Source organism: Odontesthes bonariensis, chromosome 15 (assembly GCF_027942865.1).
Source record: "Odontesthes bonariensis isolate fOdoBon6 chromosome 15, fOdoBon6.hap1, whole genome shotgun sequence".
In the NCBI taxonomy this organism is placed as follows: domain Eukaryota; kingdom Metazoa; phylum Chordata; class Actinopteri; order Atheriniformes; family Atherinopsidae; genus Odontesthes; species Odontesthes bonariensis.
The window spans coordinates 29,589,046-29,614,861 of record NC_134520.1 but is presented as its reverse complement, the minus strand read 5'-3'; the positions used below and the strand labels follow the sequence as shown (position 1 = coordinate 29,614,861).

At 37.4% G+C, this 25,816-nt stretch overlaps 1 protein-coding gene across 1 annotated transcript in view; it reads right to left on the bottom strand.

The window, feature by feature from the left end:
- Positions 1-25,816, bottom strand: part of LOC142400736 (contactin-associated protein-like 4) — a 100,716-nt gene that overhangs the window by 14,559 nt on the left and 60,341 nt on the right. The window contains exons 8-17 of the mRNA XM_075485911.1: positions 24,572-24,839; positions 23,679-23,828; positions 20,591-20,762; positions 12,621-12,727; positions 8,065-8,184; positions 7,773-7,973; positions 6,729-6,891; positions 6,297-6,424; positions 5,621-5,791; positions 1,779-1,997 (exon numbers count right to left, since the gene is read on the bottom strand). Of these exons, the coding sequence (XP_075342026.1) occupies positions 1,779-1,997; positions 5,621-5,791; positions 6,297-6,424; positions 6,729-6,891; positions 7,773-7,973; positions 8,065-8,184; positions 12,621-12,727; positions 20,591-20,762; positions 23,679-23,828; positions 24,572-24,839 (1,699 nt within the window). The remainder of the gene's footprint in view (positions 1-1,778; positions 1,998-5,620; positions 5,792-6,296; positions 6,425-6,728; positions 6,892-7,772; positions 7,974-8,064; positions 8,185-12,620; positions 12,728-20,590; positions 20,763-23,678; positions 23,829-24,571; positions 24,840-25,816) is intronic.

Sequence of the window (25,816 nt, the reverse complement as noted above, 5' to 3'; positions counted from 1 at the left end):
CCTTTTATGTATTTGGCAATGAATATGATTGAAAATTTGAGCATAACAATAAATATAAAAAGCAATTTGGTTACAGAGACAATATATGTAATGTATTACTTGCACTACAGCATGCTACTATATGTGAGCAAGTGACATATATATCTGTCACACAGGCTTAAATAATTCCTTCATTGTGATCAAGAGTGGTTAATTCAGCTTCATACTTCATACAGGGATGTGAGTTTATATGAATGAGTTCTATGGTGATAAACTACATTGAAAAAGCATGAATTTGCATCACATGATCTTCCCTCAAAGCAATATAATGGCTTGCTAAGCAAAACAGTGGAATACCTTTTTAATTAATCTATACACTGCAGAGCTTACATACTACAAATGGGAAAAGCTATTTATTTTAATATGAATTTTTCTGCAGTATTGTGAGTTATGATTTAATAGAGGGCTTGCTTCTAACCTGACAAATTAACAATTACTCTACAGGAACAGAAAAAGCTGTGATGTTCAGCAGCGAATCATGTCCTTATCAAATGCATAAGCACCCTTCCACAAAGCAATCTGTTTAATTTTTCCCAAAATCACATTTCCATCCTACCATTGCTGGCAAAAAACAATCAGGACGATCCTGCTCAGGAGGAAGAAAGTCTTATAGTCACGTCTTTTTAGCTGTTCAGCAAGGATTATCAGCTTAACACATCCAGGCAGTCAATTCTGCATCTCTCTACTCTCAATATTTGTTGGTTTCCCTTCAAAATTTGTTTAACAATAAACAAATGTTCATAATATTTGCAAAGACATAGAGCCTCATAACACAAGATGGATTTTCATCCTCTCAAATTCACTTAAGATGCATGAGTGGGAGATAAATGAGTCTGTGGATGAGTTTAAGAAAGTGAAGAATTTGGGAGGAAAAGAGATAAAGTTTGTGAAAGATTCTCCTGAAGGCTCCCCATGAATGACAAAATAACTTTTTAGTGTGAGATGTCTCAGCTTGAACTGTCCAGTTGTCCATATTAACAAAGTTTCTGGCAGAATTATGACCGTACCCCTTTCAAATACAGTCCACCTCAGCTTTTGCTTTCAAGCTAAAGTGGACTACGAGCAGGCTGTCTAATAGCTTAATATTATCCATTCCACAAAAAATCTTTGAAGTGTGTTTTGGGTCAGTATGCACTTCGAAGGTCCAAGTGTCTCTAGATTTAAACTCTCTTGCTGATAGTATGACATTTTAGAGATATTACTCAATCTTCCCTTTCACATCCACTGCCAGCAAAACAGCTCCAGAGCACTCTCTATGTAAATTTTCAACACAACACCAAATGTGTGGTAGTCTTATGGTTGCAAGCAATATAAACAAATTCAGTTTGATCTGACTGACTTGAAAACTACAGTGTATTGAAAATTTTAGGGGAATTAAGCAGCCATTTGTCTTTAAACACAACTATTCCCTTTGACCTGTCGGTATAGATTGACCTTTTGAGATAACCACTAACATAATGTTAGCTTTGGCTTCTTAATGGGATTTGAAGACTGACAACCCTTATCTTATCTTATCTACCTGAAAAGATTTGGAAGTGCAAAATAATTGTTAAGATGGCAGGGACTGATTATGTCCTCAGCAAAGCAAATCAGATATTTTTGTTCATGCATTCAGTATCACCAGCACTAATCATTAAAGCTCTCAACGTTTTAGCACATCAGACCAGCAGGGTTATAAAAGGCCTCTCAAGATTTCTTTCTTCAAACATACAGTATGTATTCTAACTTTTGCTCCTCACCTATAAATAACTGGCTGTTGAGCTGCAGATGAATGTGTCCGTCAGCAGGAGCTTGCTGTGTGGCAGCAGGGAAATTATCGACACGTAGTGATGCCTCCTTCACGTTTCGCTCAGCTTTCACGCTGTGCCACCGGTTATCATTCAGCGGGACATTTGTCTCCACTCGCACTTTCAGAGGTCCATTCCCCACATCAAAAGAGAAGACGACCTCCGTAGAAGCTGATGAAGAGTAATGTAATTTAAAAACAAAAATACGCAAAAACAAATACAACAAAAACATAAATACAGTTTAAGAAGCGTACCATGCCGATATATGCTTTTGGTTAAGTTTTTGGCTAATAACTCTTTGGGAATCACCTTGTTGGAGCAAAAATACTATTTTATGTCTGTCAAACAGTGTTATCGTTGGCACTTTTCATAGACTTCACAGAACTAAACAAATGGAAACAAATTGTGTCTTTGAGACAGGTTGCAAGTAATATAGTACGAAAAGATCAAATTTGCTTTTGCAAAGCAGCCAGTGTCAAAGAAAAACTGAAAGAGCTTCAGACAGCCTGAATAATTTGCTTAAGACCACTTTAAAAGATTAAAAGAAAGTCTGGCGTCTTGGAAGCAAAATATAAAGAAATGAGGGATAGCTCAAAAGTTTTGCACAATACTGCAGTTTAAAAATTTCTTCCCTCTTTCTCCCTCTCTGTTGTGCTTTAGCTCTGCCTCCAAAACCCCAACCTCCAGAACAACTTTAACCAACTGCAAAAGAACACTGTATCTTTGTGCCTGTACCAGAAGCGTTATAGTTACGGAGCACACCATAAGCAAAGTTAAGTTACCAGTTTACACTTTCACTGCACAGTTTAATAAAGCCATGAAATAAAATAGGATAGTAGCATTACGAGTGGTTAAAGGGAACTCTAGCCGTTATCAGTATAAACTAGATTAAAGCTGTCCTCGTGTGGAAAAAGACAAATGCCGTCTGACCTTATGTAAACGAGATGGCCTGATATTGCCATCACTTCATAAATTAATTGATGAATAAATACTTTTTCCATGACAGCAGATCAAAACAATATAATTAGGCAAATTATAGCCAGACACCATACAGGCTGCCCTGTGAATTATATGCATGCAGTTTCCTATGTGGATGGAGTAGAATGACTGTGATGCGTCATATTATATAAATATATATTTTTAAAACTTCCAGCAAAAAGGCTTTTACTTTCAAGACAGTTTGTTTTCCAAACATATTTGTATTTAATCCTTATAGGATAAAATAGGTATGACATAAGATTACGATTTTTTACATTCTGGCTTCAAATTGTGCCATTTTTCTATAAAACTATTTGGTTTCATTCCTCCATAATCATATGTTGGCAGAGAGGTGAGCTCACTTCCTCCCACCCGTCCATCTGTTGGCAGCATGGACAAACAGCTGGACAGAGATCTGTGATCATTTAGAAACAAGTGAGGGGCAGGAAAGAGAGACTGCAGCAACAGATTTGCATTTGTTTGTTTGTTTGTGTGTGTGTGTGTGTGTGTGTGTGTGTGTGTGTGTGCATCAACTGTGCTGAAAACCAAGTCTCAGCACCATTAAAAGGTCATTCAGCTGTTCATTGTCAAACATGTTTATGGTTCCTTTGGCCCAGTTCTTCACACACAATAAAACTCATCAGTTACAAACATTTGAAATCACATTTCATTATCATATTCACAAGCGGTAATGAATAGGAGTGCTCATGTGCTTCGAGTGTAAAAAGTGTAATTTGGCTAGAATTTGCATATCTTATTTTAGTTGGCTTGTTTTTTTTCTTTATTGGACTTTCAAGAGTGAAAAAGACAGATGGGAAACATGGCAACTGGTTATTCCCTGTAGCCTGAACATTAACTGTCACTAAGGGATATCAATTACTCCTACATGAGCCAACTGACACTCGCTGCTTCTTTATGTTCAATATTTACTTTAAAATTCTGACCTGAGACTCTCTACTTTGTCAATATCTCACATAAAGTGACAGCATCCCTGTTTTTTTCAAATTATATTTTAAGAAGGCATTTGAAGACTTTGTTGTTTAAACAATGTGTGCTAGTGAAAAGCTAATCTAATGTAGATTTTTGAAGGCCTTTCTGCTGTACTGTATTGACTACATTAAATATTTTATCGATAGGCTACTGACAATTTTCAGACCAGATCTGCCCCTTACTCTATCTTTTTAGTGGCTAAGCCTTAAGTACATACAGTGAAGAAGATTCTGCACAGCAGGCAGGCATGTCCTGACCTCACATTTTTGACCCAACACAGTGTTGTGAATGTGTGTGTGATATGGGTAAATGAATATCAGCAGACTACAGTGGATTAAAAGGAAAACTTACCATGTACAACAAAAGTAAACAAAGAGCGCTGGCCTTTTTTTTTTGTTTGCAAAGCTGATTATTAAGGGGCATTTACACCAGTGACATACTGCTCTAACAGTTGTTAAAATGTCGAAAGCTTCACTGATTGTAGAAGACACATTATGCTACTCATTTGTTTTTTGTATTGCTGATAAATTAGATTTATAAGAGCAGCCTGGGCCATCTTGCTAGTCCTCTAGGAGTATTTAAGATCTGGTTGTCTCAGCATGCAGCCTATTCTTGCAATCTTGCACCACCACACCTTTGTTTGGTTGATTTACTGTAACACTTTCAATTTTTACACATCCCTCAAAAAACTCATCTGGCTGCTAACATCTTCATAACACTAATGTCTTGTCTGCTTCTATGCTCTTCTAAGCCTATTTCCAATAGCAGATTTGCACACTATTTAGTTTAAAAACATTTGGTCATGGCTCATGAACTTGTTACCATAAATCTTAACAGCATGTACTTTACAATGATTAAGCGTGTTGAGCTGAATTCTACACTGTAACCATTCATCCGTCATAACACTGTCTGCTTGCCTGCACTATACACTATGGGAAGAAGTTAGCTGAGTGATTAACACCTGTGTCTGAGCGAAACATCACTCCTCTGTAGTCATGGAGAAGAAACATACATGCTCTGCTTTAACAATGATAAGGGTTCCTTATGGAAGAGCGGCAGCATTTGACTGACACTGTGTGTGTTCCCACATGCTAACTGCGTGTTTGCTTGTATATTAGTGTGTGAAAGTGTAAGAGATGAGAAGAAAGTGTAATAGATTGGGGGTACGCAGGAAAAAGAATGAACAAAAAATCATGTTCGGAGAAACAATGCATGCTTATCATTATAATGTGTGTGTCACAGAAGATTTTTTAGTTTTCAATCATTTCAAGAATGTTAGCTTGATTGCTGCCTCGTTTATCCAACTTACTGGCACACAATGCCATTTCTTTCCAAAATCTGGTTGAAATTTTTCAGATTGCTGCTATGCTAATTATGCAGTACAAATAGTTGAAGCAATAAAAGGAATCTGTTGTGTTCGGTTGTGAAAACATCATACATAAAGGAATTATTCAGTTTTAAAAACAGTGATTTAAATCCCTGTTTTAAAAAAAGTTCAATTTCATAGAGAGGTTTGACAGGTAGAAAACCCTTAAAATTAAGTTTTCCAAAGATTAAAAAAAAAAATCTAATTTTTACATTGTAAATTGTGCGTTAAACCAAGGTTGAAAGACTTGTATCTGTGCATGAGTGAAATCTAACTAAAAATTAAGATGAACAGGTAGAAACTCTTAAATTCAGCACATATTCTCATGTTGTCATTCTGTACAACCCCACGCATTAGGCTGAACTAACCATAATGCTGTTAAAGTATCCCATTACCAAGTATTTGGAAGAAAACGCATTTTTATAACATTGAGGCAAATCATTAATGAGTTGTCACTTACAGCTGAGTTCTATCCTTATGAAGTCCTTGATGCCCAGATTTTCAAGGAAGACCCCAGAGGAGAATGTTGTTTTAAAAAGAAAATATATGTCTGCATTCAGCTCTCCATGAAAGGTGGGGAAGTGAAGGTAGGATGTCTCTTTGTCAAAAAATGCTGCATTCCAGAAGTTCTCTGCAAGACAGTAAAACTGAAACGTTTTTGAAAGCTTTGCAACCTTCTTTTTTTGTTCTCTAACATAAACAGCTGTAAAACTTTCCTTTTTTCAGACACTGAATCTAAAACTCTGGAAAGAAAGTTCATACAAAAAACTCATAATGATGATTATACAATGAAAATCATGTAGTAAACAAATTAACCAACTGTTCAGCTAATTAGCCAAGAAAAAAGTCCCAGTCCCAGCTATGTCATCTCATTTGTGTTGATTTATCTTAAGGCATGTATTTATCTACTCATTAGACTCAAGGCTGTGAGTTTATCACATGAATTTCTTATACATATCGTCATTACTGGTTGTTAAGAGCATAAGGAGGGGTCATATTTTAACTGTGGGTCTGCTAATTAGGTAGCTTAATTAGCTGCCTTTCTAGAGTTACATTAAGAAAAATAAATAGCAGGAAGAAGGTTGAATAAGGATTATTGCACTATTGTAAAGTATTGATCGTTGAAACTGACTTACTGTCTCCACGACAACGGAAGGGTCCCACCTGGTAGGCTGCCTCTGACCCTGGTCGTTGGATGTCACCCAGCACCAGAGACCTGACTGGGAGGATCTCCTTATGGGTGAGTAGGCCTGAGTCATCAGTCCTGAGGTGCATGGTGGATGAGAAAAAGAATGTCGAAGAAGAGCAGAAGGTCTATTTCGAAGGCTTACGCTGTGTCTCAACTGCAGTCATTTGTTCTCAGAGGGTTACTTGTGAATGTGCCCACAGGAAAAACAAACTAAACCAAACTAAACTGTCAACAAATTCCATAATAATTTGCCATGCGATAGGCAAAAAGAATTAGTAGATCACAAGGCCTTGGGATATTCTTAACACAGAATTTATTCACATTTCCACAGTTTTGTCATGGATATTGAGGGGCACAACTGCAAGGCAGGGTACAGTACCATTGATCATAGTCAGCATCACAATTGCAGTTGTAACTTGAGTCCAGGCAGCTGTTCTGCAGACCGCAAGCACACTGCTGGCTCCCAGGCAGAGCTCCACCCCAGTAGGTCTGGACCTGACCTGGACCTGGGCCTCCCACCCACCAGCTGAACGGAGCACCATCTTGAACACACACACAACCATGCACAACTTAACCCCCTTTTTTCTGGCACGGAGGAGTTGTACTGTAAAACACGCATGAATTTCAAATTAATTCGACACAGGCAAGAAAAGGAGTCCTGTGAGGATGGCGATTGAGAAATGCTTGTGACATTTCGTTCTGACAGCTTTCATACCAAATGTAAAGACAGAAGATTTATCATTTCCAGCTTTCTTCTTCTTCTTTTTCCATGTAACTGTACCAACACACTCCTTTAGAATTTCAGAAAAACCCAGCAACCCTGTGCCTGCCCAGACTACTGCTGCTGTTTCCCTGATAAAACTAGACAGATAATAAGCACCTACACGCTCAAGACTTCTCTCCTCCACATTTATCCTGATAAGTGGGCTTTTTAGTGCATAAAACACTGGTTCACAGGCCAAAACAAGATTACTTTCTCTCCTACCTGCATCTACCTGAACCATTCTGTGTTGTGTATTCTATTCTTTATTTATTGGGAGTATAAAAAAGACATAGAAAGGGATGCAGTTGATGATTTACTTGAAAAATTAAGTTTAGTCTTTTAGCTACAGCAAATTGTGGAGGACATAATGCACAACGGATTTGTAATTTGTGTTTTAATTAGTATCTAAATTGGCTACATAAGCAATACACACCACTCCATTGGGGTCAAAGATATAAATCTCTCATCCAGAAAAGCTTACATAGCAAAGAAGTTGCATTTGGCCATTTTAACTACATTTCTCCATCCACAAACACACTCAACAAAAGTGGGAGTCCTTCTCGTCAGAGGTTTCAGGTCGCATTTTTCAACGATATATTAGTTATACTTATCTCAATCTCATAGCATAAAATGTCAAAAAGCTTTTTACCCATAACTCACCCAGAGTATTGAGGAGGCGAGACTTCCTGCAGTGGTAGGATAGCTCCTGCTCACAGTGCTCTGACTGACTGATGATGGCTGCAAGCTGCTCCTCTTCAGAAGAGTAGTCAAAATGGGCAAAGTGTTGATTTCTTTCAGGGGAGGACTGAACTCTGGTCAGCTCTGTGTTATTGTGCTGGATCACAGTCCATGTGTCGTCCTCTGATGGAGAGGCATAGAAAGATAAAGAGTGAAGTAGCGAGGTCTTTAACAATAATTCATACAGTTTGTAAAAAATGCAAATGATTTTTACCTGTCATGTTGCAATAAACGAGCTGAGGTTTGACTGGTCCGCTGCCGTCAACATCTATGTAATAGTGCCCAGAAGTGTTGCCTTTGTGTTTGTATATCTCACATGACTTTTCATATGTTGCTGAGGGGGGAAACATTAAAAGTATATTAAGTACAGTATCATAAAGTCTTAAATAAATCATAAATAATGTTCAAAATGCAAAAAACTTTATCAATGCTTACTGATTTCTAGAAACTGTACTACATTTAAGATCCCAAATGTGTGGCTAAACAGCAGCAATATATTCACATTCAACTTACATGATGATAAACTAAAGGTTGAATGATACACGTTCACAACAGATGATACATTTTTAAAATGCTTCTCAGATTTAGTCTCTAACAGAGGAAACACTGTCGGTTATTACTTGGTTAAATTTAGTCAGCCAGATTCTGCTTATTTTTCACAAAGCACCACTGTGTGACAAGGCAGAGGAAAGAAGAGACACCATTCTCTTTTGATTAGAGACATTCTATTATACACATTATAAGCACCCATGGCTAAGCTATAGCTGTCATGTCACAAACTGATTCGATCACTTGTTTTCCCAGTGATATCTGTTCATATAATATGCAATTTGGCGACAGCAGAAAAATCTTTTTTTTATTGTCAAAGAAGGCAATCCAAAGAGTGAGAGCACATTTGCATATGTGAACAGCGAACTTTTGCCTTACATAACAAAAAATATTCATGTTGCTACACATTATTGCTTATAAGAAAAAAAATATATACACTTTTCCACTGCCAAGAAACTATAGCACAGATTGTTTGTCCATGTTGTTATCACTACCTATGTTACATTTTGAAATGAGGTGACCTCTGGCAGTAACATGCACAAGTGCAGATGATAACTGCAAAGGACTGTTAAGCAATAACTGACAGACAAAGAAATGTGAAATGAATTTGAATACAAAAGCTTTTGTTAAGTTATTCTTGCTCGAAGGAAAACGGACACCTTGAGAAATGAGCACATTCTTCAGAGAGTTGCTAAACTCCACTCATGGGCACATTGTGCACTTTTTTTCCTTTTCTTTACTTTTCCCAAGACCTTTTCTTGTGAACTGGCCATGATCCAGCTCAGAGATGATCTCACCACTAGAGTATACAAAGATTCAATCAATTCTTGGCAGCATAATCAAAGCCACAGTCTCTTCAATTTCAAATTGAACTCACCTAAAACTCTGTAGGCAGTCTCAACGATGAAATCAATTTATGTGGATAGAACAAAGTGCCTTAGGACTCACTCTCCTTTTCTGTCATAGTTTCTCCTTGATGCTTAATCCCAAAACCACATTTTCTTCTCTATGTCTCTTCCCTCCAAACATTTCTTACATATCTCTTTACTTTGTTCCATAGTATTTTCCCTGATAACATATAGGAGGCAATTAAATATGAAGCCTGTCTTTTCATTTGAAATGTGCTGACCTTTATAACAATGTTTACATGAAAAAAATATTTCAAACATTTAATTCTGCAAGGAACAAACCTTTACAAAAACTCACTCAAATACACTATATGACATTTAGACTATGTTCTGTTCTTAAGAAGAAGAGTTTTAATTACTTAAAAGTTCAGCATCACTGTAACCTAATTTCTTGCTGGCTAATTTTGTGTCAGAGCACAGATCTGGCTGGGGGTGAAGTTGGTTGGTATTGTTTCAAGAGCCATCTTGATGCAGCTCTCCAAGACCTTTGTCAATCCACCACCTATTAGTTTGGACATAAATGCAGCCTTGCATCTCCTGTGTCAGCGATGGCCAACGTTTACACAGTGGATATGAAGAGCAAAGCACTAAACTCTCACAAAAGAACAGCAACTCCAAGCCACTGGTTCAGAAATCAGGACAACACCTGGGTCAAAATCCAGACCCAGAAAGGCCACTGAACATATCCACTCAAAGGACTGCAAAAGCAATTTCATTGTGGGATGATGCAAAAGCCAGCAAGCTGCCTTCTTTGTACTGTGCTGTGCAGATTGAGGAGTAAATCCACAAACCTCAACACACAGACAAATATCTGGGTCCAGATGCACGACTGATAATACACACAAAACCAAGGGGTACACATGTTTTTCCCACATAAACTAGTATTTATAAAGAAAGACTATGGAATAAGAATCCTTTATCCTTTGCACTGCGCAAACACATATCTTTTAGAGCAAGTGAAGCCTGATACAATGACATGATTTAACATAAAACAAAACACACAATTTCACAGAGCTTGACCAGTACGACAGTGATTTCTGATTTTGTTTCTTATCAATAATTTTTTATGATATTCTGGTGTGAGTGCTGTAAGTAACTGCAGCCATGCATTTGCTCGAAAGTTAGTTAATCAATAAAAGTTAATCCTTTCTGTTTTTGGAACGTTACATTCCTCTTCATTCAAGGACAACACAGATAAATATGTTGACGATGAACTCCAAGCTACTTAAATTGTGGTACATGAAAAAAAAAGTGTAATAAATAAAAGTAAAGAATTAAACAGGAAGAGCTGCAAAAAGTTTGGCTGCTTCTACTTAGAGATTCCAGGTTGTCTTATATTTCTGACAGTCAATTGAGAATAATGGATTTGACAGTTCTGATAATGTCTTCTTCTCGCATTTCAATTAAATCTATACAAATAGAGAATCTATGTCTTCCCACAGTCTCTTCCCTAAGCAGTGTTGCACAACACCTGTGCCTCTTACTCACTGTAACTATGACAGCCACTTCAAAAACTAAAACTTAAAATGGGCTTTTCACGCTGATGAATAATGGCAAAGTCAACAGTGAATCATGTGTTTAGTAAATCAAGCTGCATGATTCATTTAGATAATACCCTCCATACATTTTGTAGTCTGAAAGGGAAACTCCCATAGATTAATTTGCAACACGCATTAACTTATGACTGCGCCTCGTTAGCAAATGTCTGCAGTAATAATTTAAATACCAAAACAGAGTTTGCGACAGGTGTAAAGTGCAGTGAACTTAAAATACAAGTCAGACTACCCAGTTGCTTTTTCAAGTCTTGATGTCAGCATCGGCCTTTGCTTCAGCAAAAAGCAGACTATTACATCACTTGACAGTGAACCAAGCCACAAAAACATACATGACACCAAAACACATACACATTAAAAATGACCAAAATAATAAGCTTAGTGATAGTTGGCCATCTGGAGGTGTCAGGAAAAAAAGAGACCTTTTAGGACTTTAAATTAAACAGGATTCTAATTTACTGAGCATAATGAAGTACATGCAATATGCTATTCCCGATTGAACACAGCTAATTAAAGTTTTGAAACAATGGCATTAAAAAAAACATTCACACAAGGAAATTGAGTGTTGGGGGACATGCAGCCTCCATCTTATTAAAGCAAGTCCAAGGAAAACATGCCTGGAATATTAATATGAACCTTATTTCATTACATTAAAAGACATGGAACAAAGATTATTCCAATTAATCCTTAATATGTATATTTACATATAAATAGGGACATATGGGGCATATAAATAGAAAATATAAATATATTTTTGACATTTTTACAGAAGATGAGCTAAAAGCAAAAAATGACATATCATAACGTAACATTGTTTTGTAATTCTTCAAGCTTCGCTAAATTTAGTTGCATGCAGTTCAGTCATTTCCATCTTTCTCTCTTCTCTCTTGGTCACACACAAACCATTCGTAGGCCTTCTTAATGCAGACAGAGAACCACACACTAAATCAATACACGATCATGCATAGGAGGAAAGCTTTTTGCGATACAGAGTCGTAAACAAGTCGTAGCTACTTTTCAAACCCTTTTAGGTCTTTAGACGTTGTAAGACCAAAAAACTAAATTTTATGGTAATCTTGGACCTTCAGGTTGTGCTGCATTAAAAATAACCTGATTCTATGGAGACAATCACTGCATGGACAAAAAACAAGAAAAAAAAACAAGAATAAGACCCAGAAATGCATCCACCCACTCAAGCCCTCGGCTTTTTTAAGAGAAACTGAACTAAAATAGAAATCTATCCTGTGGTTTGATGAATACAATTTTTTAAATATTTTTTTGAAAAAATTGACTTTATATCTGTCAGACTGAAGAGCAAAGAAACTATCCAGCTATTCAACCAGTTCCAAAGCCTACATATTTGATGACATAGTGGTGCATTGGTGCAGTAACATGCACATCTATGAGGAAACAATTGATGCTTAAAAATGAGCAACATATACAACCATCCAAACAACTCACCTAAACTTTTGGCTCTTTATGAAATAAAAAATGTCATGAAAGAATTGTTGAACACAAGAAATAAGAAATATTTCACCTTCAAAACCACTGCTGTTGGTCATCTCAGTATCCTCCCAAAGAAAAAGTGTAATGTACAGAAAAGAGATGATGCTAAACCACAACAAACATGCAGCTATCCCAATGTTTTTTTTGAAAATGTGACAAAGAAATCTCTATTTATTTTTCCTGCTAAGTTAATATCTGATATGAAGTGTGATTCAGTGGCTCTTTATCTGTGTTTCTTTCTACTACATGCTTACAGGTGTGGCAGGTGGCTCCTCTGTAGCCACTGTTGGAGCAGTTACAGTGGAAGGTGCTCCACGACTGAGTACATCTACCTCCGTGTTCACAGTGACTTGGGGAACATCTGAGAGACAAACAGAAAAGAAATACAAATAAAAGACAAAAAAGGGAGAAGCTTACTATCAGTAAAAGTTCTCTTCAAGTTTCTCAAGGTTCCATAAAAGAGGAAAATCAGTCTTCAGCACACCTGGCAGTGATTATGAGGAGGTCGGTATGGGGAGACTCATTTTAAACACTTTATAATAAAAAAAAGTTTCATCAATTTGTACTGTCAAAACGAGAAATGGCTGCATGTTCTGAGACAAAGCTGATTTGAAACATGATTTTATTGATGTTGCATCCAGAGACAAAACTCTCAAACACCTGTTTATAGTTAAAAAAGAAGGATAATTCTTTCCATTCTAAAGTTCTGAAAGAAACACATTTAATTCAAGTTATGACCCACATTTCTCTTCTTCATCCAGAGATTTTCCAAAGATGTCTCTCACCTCCCCTCTGATCCTTTTCATTCATGTTCACACAGGTGTTCCTGCCATTTCTATCGACAAACAAAAATGGTGTCAAGGTTTTATATTTTGTGTTTCTGATTTCTTTATTAGGTTTCGTTAAGTTCAGGTTGGACTTTCTGTTTTGTTTTAAGATTTGTATATTGTTGTGTTTCTCCAAGGTTGGTTTATATTCATTGCTTTTGAGAATCTCATGATCTGATTCTTATTCATCTTGCCTCCTGTTTTATTGAATAGAGCTTGGCCCCTCAGATTTTCTGTTAAGCTTACTTCTTGTTTGAAATGTGCTGATTGCCAGATCCTCATCATTGTGAAATCGACTCCTGTCTCGTTCTTAGTCCGTGTTTTGTCAAGTTTATTCCATGTTTTTGGTTTTCATGTTCCAGGGTTGCCTTGTGGTGGACCTGTCCAGGACCTCTTGCCCAGTGGCAGCTGGGACAGGCTTGAGCCGCTCCACGACCATCAATTGGATTAAGCAGGAATAGAAAATGTATGGATGGTTGGGTGAGGGAATATTTCAGGGTGTTTTCTGCCACGCAGTGCTTTTGATTTAGTTAAAAAGATAAAACCTTAGTTAACTAATGGGTGTAAGAGTTGTGATGACAGATGCATATAATCCAGCGCTGGCAACAAAATAACTGCAACAAGCCTCCTTTTGGACAAAAAATAGGCATGACTTCATTCTCAAAGAAAAACCTCATTGGGTGTGAGGCATTTAAGAAATACTTAAATCGATAGACAGACTAAATTGCATGCTAATTTGTTTTGTTCTTATGGCACCAAACAGACCAGGCCAAATTCCTTGTGATGTACAAATTACTTGGCAATAAAACCTTTTCTGATTCTGATTCTCAGCTTTGTTGTATTCTTTGGAACTGCTTCCAAGACCCAAATAAAATGCAACCACAAGAGCAAAGAAGCCCATTTCAGCTCATGCAGTGCATCTAGTTAGACAGTGCTATTGGAGGTAATTGTGGGGGAGCTGAAATGATTTGAGGAACAGCTGCAAAGTAGTGAGTTTAGGTATATCTAGCTGGGACCAATTTCATTTAATTAAACAATGATAAGCTACCTTGCATTTTCAGTCCAGGTGTCTGACATACAACACACAAGGCACTGTGCTAACAGTGTTATGCGAGTGTATGTTTTTTTTTTTCCATTTGCATGAAATTGCCCATTATTGACTGCTTCTTGAATTTTCAGAGGCCCAGTCCAACTTTTAAACTGTGTCCTCGAAAAAAGAATAATATATTAAGAAACAAATAACCACCAATGATAACAAACAGCTATCAATCTAATTTGTATTAAAACAACCCATAACAGCATTATCCATGAACAGTTTGAGTTCATTTCCCAACGTTTTTTTACTCACTTCATTTAATAACACAGAATATACAATGACTGTCAACCTCCATAAAAATGAACACTGCTGTGAGCTTTACTGAGATGTTGTTTTATCCTCTCATCAGGGCCCTTCAACATGAAAAGATTGGGGTGCTTGGGGTTTATATAGAAAACACCCTGACCTAAACAATCAGTGTAGGGAAATTGTACTCACACATCCAGTAAACGCATAATTTAAGTGTAGAGAACAGAACAATCAGGCCTTTCTTCTGTTTCTCAGTATGTGCTGTTGTGGAAATTAGGCATGCTTTGGAAACCGGTCATTGCAGCTAAAAACTGCCTCACACAGGTCATGGGAGTTAGTGTGTCCTGGCACCTACACATGAAATTTGTCAGGGAGGAAAAAAAATCATTTCTGAACCCTCACACACCCTTCACTGATTAGCTGGTCCTCCTTTAAGTGCAAGTGTTGCACATAAAAACACTCCCGTGTCCCTCAACCCATTAAAGTTGTAATCAAAAATGCCAGTAGCAAGCACTGATTGATCGATATTGTTATTATGATAATTATAGAGTAATGCTGTGTAAGGAGAATGTAAACATGAACCTGTGAGCAGTAAGCATTATGGTCTGGAGGGCAAGAAAATCATTTATAAGCATTATTGTTTTTTTTTTTTTTAACTATACTAGTGTCATTAAAACTAAATGTCATTAAAAACACTAAACTGTGGAATGATGTAGAGGAATTGTGTTTTTGATTCTCAAGTCAGAAAAAGCTCTATAACACATCAACACACACTCCCTTTCTAACCCAGCCACAAGTATTACAATATCCAAACACTTTACAAACATATTCTCAGGCTTAACGTGACAAAATCTTCCCGAGAGGCGCCGAAAAGATGGAAGAGATGGCAAAGATTGGGAGGATTTAGAAAGTAGTAGGGGTGAATGGTGCACAATGGTGGGACAGTCAGAAAAAAGATGGGCGAGAGGAGGTCAGACTGGGTGACACATAAGATGGAAGGAGGGATTGATGAAAAGAGCAGCAGAGATGGAAACAGTGACCTGATTTGAAGTGTATTTGAACAATGAACCAGTGGAAATGAGTTCAGGAGACAATGACTACAAAGAGCAGCACAGATTTGTTCATACTGAATCTTTTCTTGCACTGCAAACTTCCTCACCTGTATCACTGCAAATCTCTTTTAATCGAAATTAACTATTATATTCTTAAACACTAATTTCAGTTAAAATGACTTTTATCTATCTGATGGTTAGAGTTGATAGAATATTTTCATATCAGATGTAATACTCCCCCAGGCTACAAAATGAATAGCCGGACAACTTTAGTTGTTTATTTACCTTTCATATTTGAATATTCTCACACTGAGGCGCAAAATCGAAAAGCATTTCAGAAAATATGTTTTGTTTGAAGAAAAGGTAGAGACATCTGTTTGTTTCTAATTAGACAGTTAGACAGAAAAAACGATGCAAAGACAAAGTCAACAGTGAATGTGAATGTACTTCATAGTGTGTTGCATGCTTGGATGGGAGCACCATCTTGTAAGGATTGCTCCCTTTCCCTTCTACATACTGCCATTGTTGCCTAATTAGTTTTTGTTTTGTTTGGTTAAAAATGGTCAAATCTAAAAGAGAAGGGAAGAGACTGAAAGGATAAGATGGACCTGATAGGAAGTAACACACAGCTGAATGCAAAATCTGCTGATTAACAGGTATAGTGCCAAAATCTGATCCCCCACAAGTCTGACTCCCCTTTTTTGGCCTCTTTTAGTCATGTGTTGTGGACTTTATGTTAATATATTGATAATAAAGATATGTTTTAATATTGGAACTTAGATTTGTATTTTTGTTTTTATTTGTAATAGACAGTGGAATTTGGTTATGAAGAGTAGAAATGGACTGAAATATTATTTTAAAGATTGATCCACCATCCTGAAATCTGACGTTTCTACATACAAAAGGTACTCTGAGAGCAAGCATGAATACAATATGTCATCAAGACAAACAAGTGAAATGGTATTATTAAAATAACATTGGGGCTTATGCAAGAACATTTTTGTATTATTATTCTAAATTTCTCTCACTTTTTTCGTACGACGGTCTCGTACGAACACGTCACGTCAAATTTAACAAACGCTCTTAACTTCGGAAAAAGTGTGTAAACGACGAATGCCACCCGTGCGTATTTAACTGCGCATGCACAAGGATAGTAAATTTGCATACTCCACGTCCAAAATAATACCATATAGGGCTACACTTCCTCTCTCCTGTTCCAGGAAGTGTTAAGTGTTGGGTCGTGAGAATGGCATCAAGGTGCAAAAAGAACAAAAAGAACCTTGTCACCTGTAGTTCGTAATGTCACCGAAATAAAGAAGAAATGGTTTGATATGAAAATGGCTTAAAAAAAAAAACCGTCTCGCCATGGGCAGGCGCTCGATGACTGAAACTAAAGCCATGCAATCAATTGTTGCCTCATCATGATGGCACTTTGATGGGGCGGTACATGACTGGGGTCTTCTGGCACCACACCTTCTGGTCTGCCTGGGCTGGTTCAGGTGGAGACCCTCGTTCATGGCAATATTGTGCAAATCGCACTCTATGGCCCGCTGTTCAATCATAAAAAATATTCTGTCTTTACCTTTTTTATTAAGTTAAATCTGTCATTGTGTTTTGTGACATGTAAGCCCAGCCTCACCGGAAAATACATCATATGTACTTTAGTTATATGTTGAGCAGGGCGAGACTTAAACTAGAGATTTCTTGAGGTGCGCTCCATATATTAGTACCTTCTGCACTCAACTCCTTCCCCCTTCTGAGCCTTTTGTGGCTGAGTGAACACCAACTAGATGTGGAAAGTCAAGGAGATGCTGCATATCAACAGACTTATGAATCAAAACTTAAACTATCTCTGTAGGGGACATAGTAAGAAAAACATAAAAACATATTTACCATACAATTTCTGCGCCTCTATTGAGGAACTGCTACGTCTTGGACCAACATAGCTGTGTTGGAAATGCTGAGTTTCATCACAGTCTCACTCCAAAATGTGCCAAAGGCGCATCGGTCTACATCTCAAAATGTAGAAGTTTACAAAAAAGGCTATGATAACAAGGTGACATTTTCAAGGCTGAACATTTTTTTTATATACTTACATAAAGTATCTACTTACGTTTGACTAGAAAAATATTTTGTATCACTGTCAAGCCACAAACCTGAGCTTTAGCCCCTTTGGACTTAACATTTTAATTGTAAATATTCCAAAGTTCTGTCATTTTTCTACTTTGCTCTTATTTGTGTTTGGTTAGGTTTAGGTAATAAGATTACAGTTAGAAATTAAAATTATATAACTAATCTTACAAATTGCTTGGTGAAGTCATGTGAAGGCTGGATATTGCAATTTTATTTGTTTTGTAAAATGTTCTTCAAAAAGTTTTCCCAACCTTTTCCTCCAAAGTTGCTTTTCTTTTCTGTTTTGTTGTGGATTGTTAAATATCTTTGTTCTTTGCACCTCAGGACCACCATTATTTGAGGGAGTAGCTGTAGCTCGGGAGGTAAAGAGGTCATCCCTCAGTAAAAAGATCACCTTTGATGTATCCTTGGGCAAGATACTAAATCAAAATTGCCCCCCCAATTTCTGTTTCCTGGACAGTAATTATAGGGGACAAGGATAAAGGTTTGACAAATGTCTGAACATGCAATGACCCAGAAGCACATGGCTAGGACAAATAGTGAGCTGCACTATAGCCCTTATTAGTGGCCAAAATCTGAAATAAATCAGGTCAGACTTTTGCAAAAACTTTGTCATCTATAGATCTCCAGGTTTCTACAGTAGCTTAATTGACAATTTGCAATTCAATATGATAACATACTGCACCACAAGTCAGATTGCATGACTGAGAGAAGAGACATCGCTGAAACTTTCTAGCTTGGTGCGACAGTGTGCCATAATGTAACTTGATCACAGGGCTTGAGGGAATCCAATCTATCCCTTTTCGTTTTTTGCCTGTGGCCAAACCAACACAGTGCTCCAGCTCCCCCAATTTGCAAACTATACTGGACAGGTAGACCTGGATGTTCTAAAAAAAGACTTCAAATGACTGCAGTCTGCTGAACAGCATGAGCAAGGTGGAGGAAAAGAGTGCATTTCCAACCTTTCAGTCTGCTCTGCACCTGCTCCAGAGTAAGCTGCCACATCTCTCTCACACATGTACACACACATACATACAAGCACAGTGTTGTATGGTCCAAGGCCACATTGAACAACAGGTGTGTCAAAGTCAGTGGCTGACAGACAAACAAATACAGATAGTCAGACATGGACTCACCCCCTTGGTAACCTGTATTTCTTTTTATGTGAGAATGTGTATGTGCTCTTTGACGAGTCATATTATTAAATTGTCAAGTGTCTGACAGAGGAAGAGAGGTCATAATTACAGCCTTTTGACAGCTTCATCTATTGAGCTTGAAAACATTTAGTCTCACAAACTCACATACAATGAAGACAGAAGAAAGGTGGGATGGCAGAGTTTTGTCCTAAACACCCTTTCCAGATCAGATCTTTATAACAACTGTACATTACTTTGGTTTCATTAATCCCTTATAACACCAATCCCTAACTGTTTAGCAATGCCCTGTTCTCTATTCCCTCCACAACATCTTGGCTATTTGCTATTTTTTAAGTTAATAACCCAAAGAAGGAGCTGAAATGCCTGATAATTAATCCACTTAGCCGTGCATACAGTAAGCCTGCAAGGCTATAGAGTTTAAAACGAATTGGATGAATAAATACCATGTTTCAAAGGGATGTGTCTGTGCTACAGGGATGGATTTTCTTTTAGCTTTATAGTTTTCATTCCACATTACAAAAAAGCAAATTGGCCACTACTGAGAGATTTTTCAGATTTATAGACTTGCATAAGTCTTTGAGGGAGAATGTCTGTGGGTTTAAGCTACCCTCACCATGGACTCATTTCCTACAGTCAAAAACCTCAGTCAGCTGTCTGTCAGAGAGATGACACAATTTGATCTAACAATAATCCTCAAAACCTTTACTCACTTGGTGGTTTAGGAATATTTTATTTGTAGTTGTCTGTCTATCTAAGCACAATTTTTATTTAATTTATGAGCTGCACCTGAACTAAAATGATACACCTCTACAAAAGCAAAAGTACTTAATATTGCAGTCATAATGTTTAATACATTTCCAATACTACAAATGCAGAACCCAAAAAAAAACCAACTTAATGCTTAAGTAAAGTCCTCCAAAATCACCAACTAATGTACAAACTATATTAAGAACACATACAGGTTCAGAATAAGTTGTCACGCCCATGGACTTATGTTTTTAGTATCATGTTTTAAGTTACGTTTTTGTGTTCAGTTCATGTCTTGGTTTTGAGTTTTGAGTTTTTAGTTTTGCCATTGTTTTTCCCATCACTTCCCTCACTCAGGTAATTAGTTCATTCCCCTCACCTGTCTGTCATTGTCTCCAGCTGCACTCACTCTCCAATCACTCCCAGCCCTCTATTTAGTCTCTTGTCTCCCCTGTCTGTTGGTTGGTTCTTTGTTTTTCACTCCTGACCTGTTTGATGCTCCTTGTCTTTACCAAGCTAAGTATTTATTTATTTTAACCCATGCCATACAAAGTCTTTTTGTTTATTGATCCACAGTTAAGTTTTTGATATCCGGCTCAGCCGCGCTTTCTGTTGGTACTTTGTTTTTGGTATAATAAATCCAGTTTTCTTTTGAAAAGTCCGCATCCGTGTCCTTCCCTACACCCAACCCTGATATAAGTAGTGTGTCGGTAATATAAATTTGCATAGCACTGAGGTGTAAACTGCTGATAATACACAAACTGAGAAATTGGAATCACAAATATTTTAAAATTACTTGGCTAACAATGGAATTTTGAATAAATAAAAAAAAAGTTGTTCAGATATTAATGAACACAACCATCTCAATTAAAGTAAAACGTTTTTAAATTTATGTCTATTGTTTGTCCCAAAACAATTCAACAATGGAGGGAATAATTGGGGGGGGTGCTTTGGGAGACTAACCTGTCAATGATGCCACACATATCAATCTGCAGGTGGCTGTAGTTTCCCAGGAGTCTTTGCTGCACTTTGATCAGGTCAACAAGTTGCTCATCCAGTGTGAGGAGGCGCATGCATCCCTGAAACACACTGAAGGAGTTTTTGCACTCCAGAATGCCCTTTTGAGCTGGACAACCTGAGGATGGAAAAGCATAACAATACTCACCCGATAGTTGTATTCACTTATATACCAAGGGTTGGAGTTTGGGATGATCATTGATTAAAAACAGAAAATGTAACCAATTCATTGCTGAAACAAGAGACAATTAAGAAAGAAGAATCCACAAAATAGCGTTTGCTAGGTTGAGCAGGCTGAAAGTCCTAGTAACAGCAGGCATCGACTGTCTGTGATACTTTGGTGCATGCAATTCTCCTTCCTCTGCCTGTCATTCTGCTTTCTCTCAGCTGGTTGCAAAGTACACTATAGAGCCCACAAAAAATATATTTGAAAATAGAATAATTAAAAAAAAAACATGTCAAATTCTTAAGTTGGAAGTCAGAATTGTGTCTGATATGTGTGTCTTTATCTATTAATCCAGGATGAGATGCAACATTTTTTACAATGTTTTTAAGGTAAAACACAAGTTTTTTTTTTTTTCATCTAAAATCACATATTTTCTAATGTGTAAACCAAACAGCATCTAAGGCAGTGAGCAGTTGAAGCTCTTCTGCTTGACAGTCTTGTCTGTAGCACCACAAAAGCCTTGAAACCTCTATATACAGACTTTTGGGTCTTTTAGATGTTATAAGCAAATATTTAGTGACAATTTGATAACATTTCTTGTGACTATATTTGTCGTTGCACTTGTATCCAGTAGCTCTCTGAACAGCAATCAGTAGATAACGTTTTCCCGTCAGTTTCAGGTTTGGCCCTGAGACAAAGCTGAACTATCACCAACTCTTTTCTTTAGTCTGCGACTAAAGATGTCCGAGTTCTAGGAGACATCCAAGCATGTGATGACAAAATAATCTGCAAACACGGACTCAGAATATAATTGGAAGAACACACAGATGTGAAAATCACACATCTGACAGTATTTTTGACTCTAGAAAACAGATTTTAAAATAAAGTAACACGGTTAAATTGAGATGGAGCCCAGGACTCATCCTCAGGGCTGCTGGTGCGTAAAGACTAATCCAACTGTAAAACCATGACTGTATGTGACAGCCTGTCTAGAATTACATTTAGCTCCTGACTGATCCTATTTCTGTGTTAGGTATAATCAATGCGTGCTAATAATTCATGCTGTTGGGACACAGAACTGCATAATTTCCAGTTATAAAACTCGGATCACACTTTGGGCGTCATTAGTAAAGTGTCGGAGACAGACTTGTCTTTTGAGTTGACTGGTCTTACGTTATATATCGGTGTTATGAAGGATAACCATATGTTCCTTTATCCTGTCCGTCCAACCCATCTGTAATCATGGTGGAGCAGCTTGAAGAGTTCCCCTTGTTTGGCATGAGAGTTTGATTGGACAGAGTGTGTCACAGAGACTGAAGTGGGTATCAAACACCAAAGGCTTGAGAGTGGGGAAACTCCGATTTAATAAGGTCCTTCACTTAGAAATACAAATATCAACCCGCTGGTCACATCGAACTGGTGTCATGTGCCAGAATCCTTACAATCCTGTGCAGACCATGAATGTCAGAGTAAAATGTGTGTTAATTGACACACTTTGGCCTTTTCATAGGATGTATGATTTCTCTTCATTTGATTAAATCCAGTTTTGTTGTGGCTTTTGGGCACCAGGAAAATACATTTTTATTTTTGTTTATTTTCATCTATGCTCCCAGCACAGGTTGACCAAATCCCATTGAGTTCTATGTGTCATCCATTTGTGATTCATGCTCTAAGATTAAGTGGGAGGATGATATTCTTTGGCCAAATACAGCATTTCTGCTCCGGGCAGGATTGCTCCAATTACCGTCAGCCTGAAAGGCACAGAGTTCAGCACTTCCAAATAGTGTGCAAAAGATGATTCAGTGCCCATTGTCATCTTTAATCTTAAAAGCACCAAAGACGGTTTTATCGCAGTTGTCTTTAGGGCAGTGACAGTGATGAAAGGAGGAAGTTTTATAGGAAGTTTATAATTTGTGTGATGCTCTGTACAGCACTTCAACAATCAATACACTGGTCATAATTATTTAACTTTTCAGATGAAGTCAAATAAGCCAAGTGTGACTTTTTTAGTAATTCATTTCTTTTGACTCCTCTGTGTAGTATTCTTAAGCAATAATATGCAATATAACACACTTTATGTGGTTAAAGAGGCAGTGTTTACAAATGTGAAATTACTTTCAATCTTTACAACTTTGCAAATACAATGCATGAGAGTACAATATCCAACAACAATATCACATTTTTACCTCGTAAAATATGTTTTTTGGGGTTATCATCTGGAGTGAGGACTTTATGCTTTTATTTTTTTATGTTAGTTTATTTGCACAACTACAATTTGTCCAAAGGAAGTACAAGTTTGTGGAACATTTTTTGCTCAAACTCCCTAATATAGACAATGAGACATTTGTAGTAGGTTAATGTGCCGCATAAATCTATAAACTGATAGTGAAAAGGCCACAGAGAATACAGACAGCAGAAGTGTAATGCATCAAGTAAGGAGGATCAAAAAAAGAAAAAGAAGTTCAGGACAATTGGCAAAAGAGATGAAGAACAATTGGTTTAAAGAAGGAAATGTCAAAGAAAGAGTGGGGAAGAAGAAAAGAAGTCATAGGAAAGAGGATAGGAGATGAAAAGGGAACAGAGGCAGAGAGAACTAAGCATTTTTATTATTTCATTTCTCTCTAGGTGGTATGAAAGGAAGTGCTGGAGAACGAAGTAACTGTATGAATTTTCACTTGCTCTCAATGTCCATGTCAGCAGTTTCTTATCTTTCACATCAAAATACTTACAGTTTATAGAACCAAACATAAAAGAGAGGGCTTCTAGAATTTCAAGTAATGTCTAAGCAGACCTGTTTAGATAGCAAAAAGCAAAAAAAAAAAAAAAAACCCACACACATTAGGCACATATTGTTTAATTTCGTCTTACCACCAAAGAAGAGTTGACTGTCTGAGGTTAGAGGAAGTGCAATGCTGGTGTGAGCGGTGGCTCCTTTGTCTTTGTCCACTGTTATGCTTAGATGATCTTGTTTGGATTTCAGCTCCACAGAATGCCACTGACCATCATTCAGACCCGAGCCTGAAAGAATGCACACACACACACACACACACACACACACACAAACAAACAAACAAAATTCATTTTTACATTCAGAGAAGGATATAAACCAGTTTTTGATCAAACTAAATAAGTTAAACACTCAAAGGGTCAATTTAGAGTCCCCAATCAATCTACCATACACGGTGGGAAGAAACCGGAGTACCTGAAGAGAACGTGCAAACTTCACACAGAAAGGCCCGCAGCTGGGATTCAAACCAGGAACTCTCTTGCTGTGAGGTAACGGTGCTAACCACCACACCAGCATACAGCCTATAAGTGGACTAATGACTAACGACTAATGACTCATTTGTTGAACAAAGTTAACACCTGATAAGTTAAAAGCTATATTAGTGTCATAATGTAATATTAATTCTGAGGCTATGCTGTCAGTCTTTTTTTTTTGTGTATAAACTGAGGACTTCAATCTTGTTGTGTCCTTTTAAAAAACAAAACAAAAAAAAAACTTAAACCTTTTGACTGGTGATGGTTGGTGTATGAATGAGCAGCTGATACATTGTTATTCCCTGCATGTATGATTAGAAAAAACAGATGTCCACTATTTGGAGTCAGAAAAGTGTCAAGCGAAGAGATATCTGAAGCTGTCCTACCATCTGGCTGACAGCTGAGACAGACCTTAAATGCAGCTTATCAGTTCTATTTGAATTAAACTGAGAAGATCAGGAGATCCAGAGGTGGTCATGAATGATCACGGCTGGCCATACCTGTGCTGAGCTCCAGGAGTGTCCTGCCAGCTTTACTGATCCAAAGACGAAGCCTTGCCTCACTCAGGTACAGGAAGACTGAGCCTCCCTGCTGCGGGAGGTCAAAGGTCAAGAGCAGCCCTGCCTTGTTCCATGTCCTGAATTGTAGTGTTATAGAAACAAACCCTGATGGCCACGATGTCAGTCCAGGCAACTGAAGGAAGCTGTGTATATCAGTAAACGTCACAGCGACTGAAACCGGCTCAGCACAAGTAAAGGTCACGTTGCCCTGTGAAAGAAAGGAGGGAAGAGTGAAGGAGAGAAAGAAATGTTTATGAAAGAGATCATAAAACATGAATATTCATCAACTGCAGAGGCTGACTCAGTTTGACAGTATGTCACAGAGGTCTCATCAGCACATCTAAAAAAAAAGGACAACTGTATTACCATATTGATATTAGCTTCCCTTAAAAACCTGAAGCATAAGGGCCACAGAGCTTTTGGATCAAGTTCACAAATCCTGATCCCTGCATCGCTTTGGGGAAGAGAAATGATACAAGAGAAGAAATATCAATATTCTGCCTAAAAGTTCCATAAAACAATCGTAAAAATAAAAATCATACTGCCTGTGGAGGAAAATAATGATGTTATCATTTAAATTATTATTTAATGTAAGGGGCACAATGTGAATGCATTTCTACTGTCATGTCACCATTTAGAATAATTTATAGCACAAAAACTTCCTTCATGCTTCCTTTTTTCATCCCTCTCAACTTGTTTTGCTTTCGGCTTTATAGCCCCAAAATGTGAGAACACATGCTTATAATATCAAAAGAGATTATGATGATGATAATGATAATGATGCTGATGATGACGACAATGAGTGACAAAATATGATGCAAATGATGAACATGATGAAAATAAAATTCATGACAGTAAACATTAGCATAATAAGCACACTGGAGCAGAAGAGGGAGGAGAAGAGAAGAAAAATAGGTAGAGTTGCAGAAAAAGTCTGATAGGAAGAGAAGAGACTTCTCCTAAGCTTCACAAAACATCTGATTTCATTGCTGATGGGTGAAGGATTATATAAACTAACAGATATATTTATCACTATTGGAAGGTGGCCAAGAGCAGCGGAGGGATTTAACATGATCATTGCGAGATATGCAAATGTGTTTTTTGCAAAAGCAGGAATGAAAGAATCTAAAGTAACTTTCAAACCATCGATCTCCACTAGAGCCTGGCTCGGGCCGGATTTTTCTG